The 12,093-nt window shown below is 56.6% G+C and overlaps 1 protein-coding gene across 2 annotated transcripts; it reads left to right on the forward strand.

Annotated features, from left to right (window-relative positions):
- The first annotated feature begins 732 nt into the window (after positions 1-732).
- SLC17A7 (solute carrier family 17 member 7) lies at positions 733-11,949 on the forward strand. Of its 2 annotated transcripts, XM_040252294.1 has the most exons (12): positions 733-817; positions 5,119-5,371; positions 6,851-6,969; positions 7,240-7,354; positions 7,433-7,520; positions 7,795-7,881; positions 7,981-8,123; positions 8,752-8,901; positions 9,082-9,214; positions 9,884-9,994; positions 10,200-10,327; positions 10,530-11,949. In XM_040252294.1, the coding sequence occupies exons 1-12, from the start codon at positions 756-758 to the stop codon at positions 10,821-10,823; spliced, it is 1,683 nt and encodes a 560-aa protein (XP_040108228.1). In that variant the 5' UTR covers positions 733-755; the 3' UTR covers positions 10,824-11,949. The 2 variants fall into 2 exon arrangements, with proteins under 2 accessions (XP_040108228.1, XP_040108227.1); XM_040252293.1 differs by having other exon boundaries at positions 8,752-9,214.
- Positions 11,950-12,093: the final 144 nt, after the last annotated feature.

The raw sequence follows: 12,093 nt of genomic DNA on the forward strand, positions 1-12,093 counted from the left end.
GAAATAGAACTGGAGGGACATGGAATCCAAAAGGGGAAAGATGGAAACAGGTGGATGGGGAAGAACGAGAGGGGACAATGGGTGGATCGAAATGGGGGTTGGAATCCATGAAAGGGGAAGAAATTCCCTGAATGAGAAAAGAACCTTCTGAATGAGAAAGTTGAAACTGAGGATGTGGCGGGTTAGGGATGGCGTACCCGGGCAGGATGAGGAACTGGGGGGCACAGAAATTCGGCGAGGTAGGACTGGGAGGACAAAACGCTGGAGGATATTTAGAGGAAGATGAAAATGCGAGCACGAAATTAGGGGAAACAAGCGGCGGGAGCAAGTCTCAGGAAAGAACTCTGGAGGAGAGAGAATCTGGGATAGAAGGAGCTGGTGGGGAATGGGTGAGGGAGAAGTACCTCCGGGAAGGGACTGATTTGGGAGCGATGCAACCCAGACAAGTGAGTTCAAAACCCAGAGGCTTGGTCTTGGGCGAGGCGAGAACCTGGATGAATGGCAGTGGAAGGTGGGCGGGACTAGAATCAAGGGGCGGGGTATAGCAGGGTGGGCGGGGCCTTGTCCCGCCCCACCCCGCCCCCGATGCTGAGTCCGGTGACAGCCCCCAGAAAGCCCGCACTCGCAGCCTCCTTCCCCCCGAGCGGAGCTGCGGGGCCGGCCGGGCCGGGGCGGACCCCGGGTACCCGGACGCGGCCGCCCGGGCCCGCGGGCGGGGGGATCGGCGGGGGGGTCCGGCAGCAGGGGCGGCCACCATGGAGTTCCGCCAGGAGGAGTTTCGAAAGCTAGCGGGTCGCGCCCTCGGGAAGCTACACCGGTGAGCGTGGTGGGGGTCCTGGGCATGGAAGAACGCGAGGGTCTGAGGAGGACGCTCATTCCCACCTGGGCGCAGATGGACAGCTGGACAGGCGGTACCCATGCGTTGGCGGGGGGCGCACCCATCTGTCCAGTTTTCTCCCTTGGTCTCCGACGGTCCAGTCTCATCCATCATTTTTCTGCGCCCCACCCCATCCCTAGGCTCTCTGCCCTTTTCTCTGGGATTATAAATATATATCCCCCTCTTCTGGATCTCCGATTCCCTCGCCAGCTTCTGGGTCTCCCTTCACCTGTATTCTCTCCGCCTCCTCTCTCCAGATCTCTGTCCACTCTCTCTAAGTCTCTATTTCCTTTTATCTCTGAGTCCCCATCCCTCTCTCTCACTCTCACTAGATCTCTACAACTCTCTCTGGGTCTTTGTCTCTTTCTCTGAGTCTCTGTCCCCCAACTCCCTGCCCTAGGCTTTCTGACACTCTCCTTTAGGAACTCTGGCACTCTTTCTGTTGTTTCTTACTACCTCATCCCAGATCTCTCCATCTCTGTGTGTTTGTCAGTTGCCATCTCTCAGAGAGTTTAATCTGAAGCTAAATCGGATTGAGGTCCATTGGTCCATGTCCTTGAGGAGAGCTAAGCTGGGAGGAAGAAGCCAGGGTATCCTGGGTCTCTGATGGAGAAGGGAGTTGCAGGCCAAACATTAGGCTCCTGGAGTAGGATGGACTTTCCAAAGGGTATAGACTAGGGCTGAGAGGGACTTCCTCTCAGTCAAGGAGATGACCCCAATGACCTGGCTGTCCCCAGAGCAGTCTGCTACACCTCTCCTGAGTCTCTCACCCCCAACCCCAGCCCTGGCTCCAAGTCAGAGAAATTACTCAGCTGCGGAGAAGCCTAAAAATATCTGGCCACAGTACGGGGAGGAGTTGGGGCCTCATCAGCACCATGCCCTGCTGCCATTCCCTCAGCCCCTGGGGTCCCCGTGACCCATAGTTCTGACCCTATCTTTGATTGATCTTCAGTACAGCTTACTAGACCATGCAAGTTCTCCTATAAGTCTAACACTCGTCCTGCTTGCCGCAGATTACCTCCGCACTCCAAACTTACCCCACCCTTTAGTAACCTGAGAGATAGGAATAAAGCTGGACAGAAGGGAGGGGGGCAGGAGGATGGCGCAGTGTTGGGGAGGGGGTGGAGGAGCTGAGATAACCTCACCCTTTCTTTTCCCCAATCTTCCAGCCCCTCCCCACCCTTTTTCTCACCTCCTTTCACGAGTTTCTCAAAATACATCAGCGTGAAGTCAGGAGGGGGAGAGAGACGTGCTGGTGGAGGGGGTTGGGAAGGGGGGTGGAGGCAGGAGGAATGTGTTTCTCAGGCTCTCTTTCTTCCTCAGTCTCCGCTTCTCCTGTGTCTGGGTTTCTCTCTGTCTGACTCTGCCTGATCGTCACCTCTCTCAGCTGCCTTGGGAGCCCCTAGAGACCCCAGAGTTCAGGGTTCCCACCAGGACAGTCACTAAGGAGTTTGAGCCCAGAAGAACAATCGCATCTGATCCTGGGGTCTGCTTTGGTGATCGCTGAGAGGGGGAAATGCCCACACCGGACTCCTTTTAATCCTCTAGACGAAGCTGGGGGAACTGAGGCACCATTGGGAAAAGGGGGAAGTCCGTGGCTGAGTACACATGGCATCTTTTGAACCCAGGTCAGTCTCCCGCCCAAGTCTTGGGTGGGGGCTGCAGATTTCCTCGAGATGAGTGCTGCTGGAGTGGGTGGAAAACTCCCTCAGATCAGGAGACACGTAGCAACCCAGGGTGACTTGGGACAAGGACAAGGAGGGAAAGGGAACACAGCAAGACACAGGAGCCGATACGCCTCCTTTTTGAGAGCCAGGCCTGGGGCAGGGCGATGCGGAGGGCCAGGAAGTGATCAGGTCTCACTGCTGCTTGTGTGTGACCTTGGACATGCTGCTTCTGTTTCCTCAGCCTCAGTTTTCTCAGTTGTACAATGGGAGGGTAAGGGAGAACCAAAGGGACATGAGGACAGAGACTGGGGAGGCGGGAGTAGGGGAGTGGACTGAGAATCTCCGAGAAGCAGAGGCGGAGACCCAGAGATGGAGGCTGAGACACTCTTCATTTTGGGTGAAAGAAAGTGGAAGGGGGCAGTCCGACTCTGCAACCCGATGGGTTGTAGCCTGTCAGGCTCCTCTGTCTATGGAATTATCCAGGCAAGAATACTGGAATGGGTAGCCTTTCCCTTCCTCAGGGGATCTTCCTGACCCAGGGATCTAACCCAGGTCTCCCACATTACAGGCAGATTCTTTACTGTCTGAACCATCAGGAAAGTGCCCTACCTGCTCCCTAATCACGGCCTTTCATCATCACCAAGTTCCTAATCCTGAGTTCCAGGCATCCTGAGAGGGCAAAGCGATATGTTCTTACCCTCCATGAAGCATTGGGGCCACCTTCACCTGTGCATCTCTAGTTCTCCTGAAATGATAATGTCACCTTGAAGTGACATTATCTTTGTACACTCACATTCTACTCATGCCCCCATTTTACAGATACAGAATACTGAGACTGCGTTCCTTTGTTTAGAAAACCTTGATCCGAGATCTCTATCCTCGTATTAACAATGAATATCAAATTTCAGGGGCTGCAATCCCATCTTGAGTTTCAGGGTCAAACCACATGGGAGGGCAACCTGGGTCAAAGTTTAATTTCATTGGCCGACCTGTTCTAATGGGAGGGGCCAGTTCCTGCCACCGTGCACTATTCATTCTAGGGGGCTTCTGTTCCCCACTCTCTGGCTCATTGTTCCCTACCCAGGGTCTTATTCCTCGACCCCCTAGTTTCTGTCCGTTCCCCCAGTCTCCCCACTTTCTTAACCCCCTCCCCCACTTCCTTAAGTTCCAGGATGGGGAGGGTTGCTGTGTTCCCATCTCTTCCACCCGCCTCCTCCCAGGCCGTCTGGCTGTTCTTTCCTCCCCCGTCCCAGTCTCCCTCGCCTCCATCTGTTCTAGCCCCTTCCTGGGATCCAGCCGGATCCCCTGGCTGCCTACCGGCCTCGGAGAGGAGCCACGCCTCACACATCATGTCCCCAGCCTGTCTCTCCTCAGGCTCCTTGTCTTTCTGTCTTTCTCTCAGCGTTCTGGGTCTCTGTCTCTGCGTTCTCTCTCCTGGGTTTCTGTCCCCACTTGTCTTTGGGTCCCTCACTGGGTTTCAGTCCCTTTCCTTCTCAGGGTCTCGTCCTGTCCCATCACCCCCCATCTTTTCTCAGGGTCTCTGCCCCGGTCTCTTTCAGACTGGTTGTCTGTTTCTCCCTCTCTGGGAATCTGTTTCCTTCTCTCTGAGTCTCTCTCCCTCCTGTGTCTCTGATCCTTTTTCTCTCACTCTCTGTTCTCTCCACCCCCCGACTCCATTTCTGACATCCTTTTGAATTTTTCCACGTCTGTCTCAGGGCACCTCTTTCTCCCTGCAGCCTCTCTCTGGAATGGAGGTGGCCCTCCAAGTACCCTATCCATCGTCACAGATTCAATCCTGGATCCAGAACAGGCGGGGGCGAGAGTCACGCTGGGGACTGAGCCAACCCCCCTACCAGGGCCATCTGTCCCTTGCCAGGACACCACCCGCCACTCCTCCCCACCCCCCAGACTGACAGCCTGAACTCAAGTTTCCCCAGATATATCCAGCTGGGCTGCTGGATTCCAGTGCCTTGGACCTCTCCGACCCCTGCCCCTCCTACCCCGATCCCTGGGAGTGGGCATCCAGTGGCTGAATGGTGTCAGCTGGATGTCAGCCCCACACCTGGGCCTGGAAGGAGGGGTGCGGTATATATAGCAGATGTGGCTGAGAAGCATCTGTTCTTTTGACACCTTTGCTGAGGCATCTCCTTAGCGCCTTTGCTTCCTCAAATAGACTCATATCTGGAAGACGGGGCTGGAGAGAGTCTCTGGGCCTTGAGGATGGGGGCTGGGGGCACAGGGTTTTGGATCACAAAGGGTAGCCTGGGTCTAAAACAACTGAGTTGAGAGGTGACAAGGCTAGTGGAGAAGGGAACTGGGGAGTTCCATACTCGAATCTGAGGAAGGAAGGGGCTGGGGGCGCGTGGGAATTCCTCGTCTGAGGGAGATGGAGACCAGGGGTCCAGATTCCTGGAGGGAGAAGGAAGTTAGGGGCTGAACTCTTGGGGAAAGAGGGGTTGCAGGTTTAGAATCCCTGGTCTTGAAAAACAAGAAGTTTTGCCCTGACTCGTGTCATGGGGAGGAGGGGGCTAGGGGCCCGGACGTCCGAGTCTGATCTTTGCTGCCTCGCCGCAGTCTTCTGGAGAAGCGGCAAGAAGGTGCCGAGACGCTGGAGCTGAGTGCAGATGGGCGCCCGGTCACGACGCAGACCCGGGACCCGCCGGTCGTGGATTGCACCTGCTTTGGCCTCCCTCGCCGCTACATTATCGCCATCATGAGCGGTCTGGGCTTCTGCATTAGCTTTGGCATCCGCTGCAACCTGGGCGTGGCCATCGTCTCCATGGTCAATAACAGCACGACCCACCGCGGGGGCCACGTGGTGATGCAGGTAGCTCGGGGGCGGGAGCTGCCTGAGCCTGGGGGAAACCCTGCCCAGGCCCTCTGATGACGTCACACTCGCCTACGCGAGGCCCAGGCCACGCCCCTTCCACGCCCCGGCCTGAGTAGACCCGCCTTTTTGCCCTGCCCCACCATGGGCCCTAACCAGGTGGCGCTAGTGGTAAAGAACCCTCTTGCCAATGCAGGAGACATGAGATGTGGGTTCGATCCCTGGGTGGGGAAGATCCCCTGGAGACGGGCATGGAAACCCAATCCGGTATACTTGCCTGGAGAATCTCATAGACAGAGGAGCCTGCTGGGCTACAGTCCATGGGGTCACAAAGAGTTGGACACTTGCCACACAACCTCAGTTCCAGCTCACCTCAGGGCTCTCTCTTCCTAAGTCCTGCCCTTATCTAAATGAAGCCCCACTCCTGTTTGTTTCACCTCTCTGCTTTCCAAGTGTAGCCTCTTCCAAGCATTTGGTTCCCTATGATATGGCTGCTCCTGTTTCATTTTGGGCATCCTAGCAACTTTGCTCCACCTGCATCTCCTGCACCTGTTCCAGTGTTGAATGTTACTCCCAGGCCAACTCAGGCTCCGTGAATTTGTTGTTGTTGTTGCCGTACCTTGCAGCTTGCGGAACTTTCTCAAGCAGGGATCTAACCAGCACCCCCTTGCAGTGGAAGCAGGGAATCCTACACACTTGACCACCAGCGAAGTCCCTCCACCGTGAATTTTTTTTTTTTTGATGTGAAACATTTTTAAAGTCTTTATTGAACTTATTACAACATTGCTTCTGTTTTGTTTTTTTGGCCATAAGGCATGTGGGATCTTAGCTCCCCTACCAGGGATCAAACCCTGTATTGGAAGGGGGAGTCTTAACCACTGGACCGTCAAGGAAGGCCCCACTGTAAATTTTGATTCTGGCTTTTTGGAAGTTCCACCGCTGCTTATATCCCTTCTCCCTCTGCTCTGGCCATTAACCTAAAGCCCTGCTTTGTCTCAGATTTTCTGTTTTAATTTCCATATAGGCCATGCCCCTGCCTCCAAAAAAAAAAATCCTGATTTGGGCTGTGGCCTACCTGCCCCTGTTCTTTTCCAATCATGCCCAACCCTTTGGCTACTTCTTGTCTCTTCCTAGAACCCATCCAATCTGCAAACAGTTTGTACATTGGTTAGAAGTGGAGGAAGAAACGTACCCCATATATGGGCTCCTACGCATTCAGAGAAGGGACCCTGAGGCAGGCAAGCAGACAGAGCTAGGCCTCTAGGCAGCAACAGGCTCTGTTGCTAAGGTAGTGCGGCCCTAGCAACTTGGAGGAGCAAAGTTGGGGTAGATGGCCCGAGCTCTGATTGGCAGGCATTTTGAAGGCGAGAGGGGATCCTTGTTGCTGATTGGCTGAGGGACTGTCTGCGGGTGCTGATTGGTGGAGAAGCAGAGCGTCTGGAGCAGGGGTGATGGTTTGATGTGCCTTTTGGCCCACAGAAAGCTCAGTTCAACTGGGATCCAGAGACTGTTGGCCTCATACACGGCTCCTTTTTCTGGGGCTACATTGTCACCCAGATTCCTGGAGGATTTATCTGCCAAAAATTCGCAGCCAACAGGTATGCAGGGGGTGGGGCGGATGTCTCAAAGTGGGCAGAAACTACAATTGTGTGGGTGGAGTTAGAGGCTGTGGCCTTGCATTTGGGGGCTGATCGGGGAAGAGGCCCTAGAGAAAGGTGGGGTTTGTATTGTGGAAGCGGGGAGTCTCATAGAAGGTGGGACCTGGGGTTCTGGGGGTGCGGGGCCTGGCCTGCTGAAGGAGGAAAGGGCAGAGTCCTAGGTCTGGCAGGATAGCTGGACTCTTCTCGGAACACAACTTTTCCTATCAGGGTTTTCGGCTTTGCTATTGTGGCTACCTCCACTCTAAACATGCTGATCCCCTCGGCTGCCCGTGTCCACTATGGCTGTGTCATCTTCGTGAGGATCCTGCAGGGGTTGGTAGAGGTAAAGCTCCGCCCCCTATGACCCCGTTGCCATTCCGACCCCACCTTTTCTCGTTGACTTTGGTTTTCTCTTCCCTAGGGGGTCACGTACCCTGCCTGCCATGGGATCTGGAGCAAATGGGCCCCGCCCTTAGAGCGGAGTCGCCTGGCGACGACAGCCTTTTGCGGTGAGAGGAAGGGGCTGGGATCCGGACTCGTGGGTCTGGGGCCGGTGGGGGTGGGGGTGCTGGAGTCTAGACTCTTGGGTGGAGGGAGGAGGGGGTTTCGGGCTTGAACTCCCGGATCTGAGAGAGGAGGGGCCTGGTGACCCAGACCGACGTGTCTAAGGGAGGAGGGGCAGTGACCGGTAATTCTGTGTCCCAGGAAGGTAGGGGCTGGGAATCCGCACTACTGCATTTGAAGAAAGATGCGCTCTTCTCCATTCTGCACTCTCCCCGTTAGGTTCCTATGCTGGGGCGGTGGTCGCGATGCCTCTCGCCGGAGTCCTGGTGCAGTACTCAGGATGGAGCTCTGTATTCTACGTCTATGGTGAGGGGCCCGGACGCCTGGGTCCGGGTGGTGCCGGGGCAGAGCGAGGCCGGTCGTCACCTCGCTTCCATCCTCCTCCTGACCCCCTCCACCCACCAGGCAGCTTCGGGATCTTCTGGTATCTGTTCTGGCTGCTTGTCTCCTACGAGTCCCCGGCGCTGCACCCCAGCATTTCGGAGGAGGAGCGCAAGTACATCGAGGACGCCATCGGCGAGAGCGCCAAGCTCATGAACCCCGTCACGGTCCGGGCCCAAGCCTGGGGAGGCTGGGGCGCGGTGGGAAGAGGAGAGTTATCAAGGCAGGGAGACCAGAGGAAGAGGGGCTTTGAATCCTCACTGCGTGTGGATCTTGGTAGATCTACATAGACATTTCCATAGACATTTAGAAGAGACGATGGGATAGCCAGTTGGATGGAACTAGAACCTAGGAAGCATGATCAAAGCCCAGGGAGGACGGGGTTAGCAGGTGCGGAGAGCAGGGCTAGGTGGTGAGGTGGGCGGAACCACTGATGGGCGTGGTTAAACCTGCAGAGGCGGATTAGAATGTGGGGTTTTGCTCAGACCTCAGGGTGGGTGAGGCTCGAATTAGGGGGCATAATTGGGTGGAAGGAGACTCTTGGGTCCACATTTATGACTCTCTGAAGGTCATCGTGGGGTCTGGACACCCGCCAGCCTGAGGACCACTGAGGCTAGGATGTCAGCGTTCCCATGGGGATGCGGTCAGGCCGGCGACCCTGCCTCCTCGGCGGCTTTAGTGAGACAGGGAAATCTGGGTCTCTGCGCGACTGTCGTGGGATCCCTGAAGGGACTTGGAGAGCGCCCAGGCCTGTTCTCTGTCTTAGCAGCCCTTCCCTCCTCTCCCCCACCACAGAAGTTTAACACACCCTGGAGGCGCTTCTTCACATCCATGCCAGTCTACGCCATTATCGTGGCCAACTTCTGTCGTAGCTGGACTTTCTACCTGCTTCTTATCTCCCAGCCTGCCTACTTCGAAGAAGTGTTCGGTTTCGAGATCAGCAAGGTTGGGCCCGGAAGGGGAGAGCTGCGGGCGCGGCGGGAGGGTGAGCGCGGGAAGGAGAGGAACCTGGATCCCAAGGGGTTGGAAAGGGGGCAGGGAGGAAGCCCATGGTACCTGAGCCGTGGTGAGACCCCCAGGCAGGTGGCCGCTGAGCCGCGACGCCTTGTACGCCCGCCGGCGCAGGTGGGCCTGGTGTCAGCGTTGCCTCACCTGGTGATGACCATCATCGTGCCCATTGGAGGCCAGATCGCCGACTTCCTGAGGAGCCGCCGCATCATGTCCACCACCAACGTGCGCAAGTTGATGAACTGTGGGGGTGAGTGGGGCGGGGCCTGGATATGGTCTGGGACCGGGCTGGGATGGGCGGAGCATGGCTGGGCGGATCTAGGGGGCTGGACCATGGCGGATGGGGCGGGGTCAGAGGGCGAGTCCATGGGGCGTGTCCAAAAGGCAGAGCGGGAGTGAGACCAGGTCTGGCAGGAACGAATCTTAGGTGGCAGCCTCCGGGGCAGTGTCTGTAGAAGGGCAAGGTGGGTGTGGCTGCCGAGGTGAAGCAAAGGCGAGACCACGTTGGGTCTGGAAGGACGGGGCCTATACGAGGCTGGCCAGAGTAGGATGGGAACTGGGTGATGAAGAGGGGCACCCGGAGAGACAAAGGTGTGAGTGTAATGAATGGGGACTGAGAGGGAAGCCGTGAAGGTGCCGGGGTGGGGCCTAGACCCTCTGTCTTCAGGGCGTGGTCTAGTCAGGGGGTGGGGCCATTGAGGTCCCAGCTGGGGTAGCGAAGCCTGTGCACGTGGTCAAGGGCCAGGCACTGGAGAATTGAGGGCTTGGTTAGGGCGGGCGCGGGCAGAATGGAGGACAAAGCCAGGGACAGGCGTGGAAGTGGCAGGACTGGGTCAAACTGGGGAAGGCTGGGAGCCAGGAGTGGGTCTGGAGAGGCGGTGCAGGGCGGCCTGTGCTCAGAGGGGGCGGCCCTCCGTAGGCTTTGGCATGGAAGCTACGCTGCTGTTGGTGGTCGGCTACTCGCACTCCAAGGGCGTGGCCATCTCCTTCCTAGTCCTCGCCGTGGGCTTCAGCGGCTTCGCCATCTCCGGTGAGAACCGGCGATCTGCAGCTTGAGGGTGGGGGGGACTCTGCTCAACTCAGTGGGGAACTTCCTGGCTCAGGTAGAGCACCTCCCAGCCTGGCGAAAGGCAGACTGGAAAAAGCGGAGCGGCCGGGAAGTCGGGGAGGCGAGGCTGGGGGAGGAGTCACTGGCGTGGGAATCAGTTGTGACGCCTCCCGGCTCGCCTCGCCAGGGTTCAACGTGAACCACCTGGACATCGCCCCGCGCTATGCCAGCATCCTCATGGGCATCTCCAACGGCGTGGGCACGTTGTCCGGCATGGTGTGCCCCATCATCGTGGGTGCCATGACTAAGCACAAGGTCCGTGCCTGGGCCCTGACCCACTTGCCCTCCAAATGTGTACAGCACCTTCCTGACATACGTCACCTCTCTGGATCTCCGGCTCCTTTTCCAGAGAAAAGGCCCGCCCCTTCCCTAGGCCCGCCCCTTTCCACTAGCCCCGCCCCTTCCCTCTCTTGTCTCTCTGTCCTCTGACTTCACCTCCCCGTTGTCCCCGCTACAGACTCGGGAGGAGTGGCAGTATGTGTTCCTCATTGCCTCCTTGGTGCACTATGGGGGCGTCATCTTCTACGGGGTCTTCGCTTCGGGAGAGAAGCAGCCGTGGGCGGAGCCTGAGGAAATGAGCGAAGAGAAATGTGGCTTCGTTGGCCACGACCAGCTAGCTGGCAGCGACGAAAGCGAAATGGAAGATGAGGCTGAGCCCCCTGGGGCACCTCCTGCTCCCCCTCCATCCTATGGGGCTACACACAGCACAGTTCAACCCCCAAGACCCCCACCCCCTGTCCGGGACTACTGACCACGTGCCTCCCACTGGATGGCAGTTTCCAGGACCTCCATTCCTCACATCTCTGGCCTGAGTGACAGTGTCAAGGAACCCCAGTCCTCTCTGTCCTGCCTCAGGCCTAAGAAGCACTCTCCCTTGTTCCCAGTGCTGGCAGATCCTCTTCCCATCCTATTTGCCTCTCAGGGGTAGTGAAGCTGCAGACTGGCAGTTTCAAGGATACCCAAATTCCCCTAAAGCTTCCCTTCTCCACTCTTTTCTGCCTCAGTGGTTTCAAATCTCTCCTTTCAGGGCTTTCTTTGAGTGGACAATTCAGACTCTTCCTCTCTCGTGGTTTTGGGCAACCTTTCCCTTTCCTTGAACCCCTGGGACTCTCAGGCGAACCCCTGAGATTACTCAACACACCTTCCTCTTTCAAAAAAATTCAAGGTCTTCCTCTAGAAGTTTCAAATCTCTCCCAACTGTATTCTGCTTTTTCCAAGTTGGTTTAACTAATCACCCATCCCTGCCATTCTAGGGACTGATTCTCACCAGCGTTTCTGAGGGGAAATGGCAGTTTCAAGCACCCCACCCCCTACAACCTCTTCATCCCTCCCCCACCAGCAGACTCTGCTGCAGCACCAAATTTCCCCAAAACCTTCTCCCAGCTTAGCACATTGCCTAGGGAAACAACCAAAATGGCAGTTTTAATATGCCTCTCTTCACCCCCATGCACTTTTTCTGACACGATTTTCAGGTCTAAGAAGAGCGGCTGCTCAAGTCCATCAACTCAACGGTTTGAAGCCACCGCCATTCAGCTTCCCTATGGTGGTTTCAAGACGCTCCCCTTCCCCCCAGTTCCTTGCACTTTATTCTCCTGGGTGGTTTTGAACTACCCTCATTTTCTCAGTGGCCATTTACTGCGTCCCTCAGGGGCTAAATGACTCCAAATCTGGGATCCTTCCCCTCTCAGACTCCCCTATTTCGGCTTAGAATTTGGGGGAACATATGTAAAGGAGAAGTCACAGAATCCCAGGAAAGGGAATGGGGCTGGGGAAAAGGGGTGTTTTCCCCCGGGGCAGGGTTGTGTCTTTGTGTCTCTGTCTCTGTGATTGTAAATCCTGCCCTGCCCCTCTCCCAATAAAATGCTTTGGTGTACACACCCAGTAGTCACTGGCCTTGGGAATCTCCAACCTCCTCCCTCGGACCGAGGAGCCCAAGCCCCCAGTCACCTTGACCCCAGCCACCCTCCTCTCCCAGGACTTAGGCCAGAGGAGTTGTCCAGCTGTGGGTACACGCAATTTAT

Source organism: Oryx dammah, unplaced genomic scaffold, assembly GCF_014754425.2.
Source record: "Oryx dammah isolate SB20612 unplaced genomic scaffold, SCBI_Odam_1.1 HiC_scaffold_13, whole genome shotgun sequence".
Taxonomy (NCBI): domain Eukaryota; kingdom Metazoa; phylum Chordata; class Mammalia; order Artiodactyla; family Bovidae; genus Oryx; species Oryx dammah.

Coding starts and splice junctions, on each gene's coding strand:
- SLC17A7 (XM_040252293.1), top strand. CDS start 756: ATGGAGTTCCGCCAGGAGGAGTTTCGAAAGCTAGCGGGTCGCGCCCTC. Junction 7,355..7,432: donor TCCTGCAGGGGTTGGTAGAG/GTAAAGCTCCGC, acceptor TCTCTTCCCTAG/GGGGTCACGTACCCTGCCTG. Junction 10,328..10,529: donor GTGCCATGACTAAGCACAAG/GTCCGTGCCTGG, acceptor TCCCCGCTACAG/ACTCGGGAGGAGTGGCAGTA.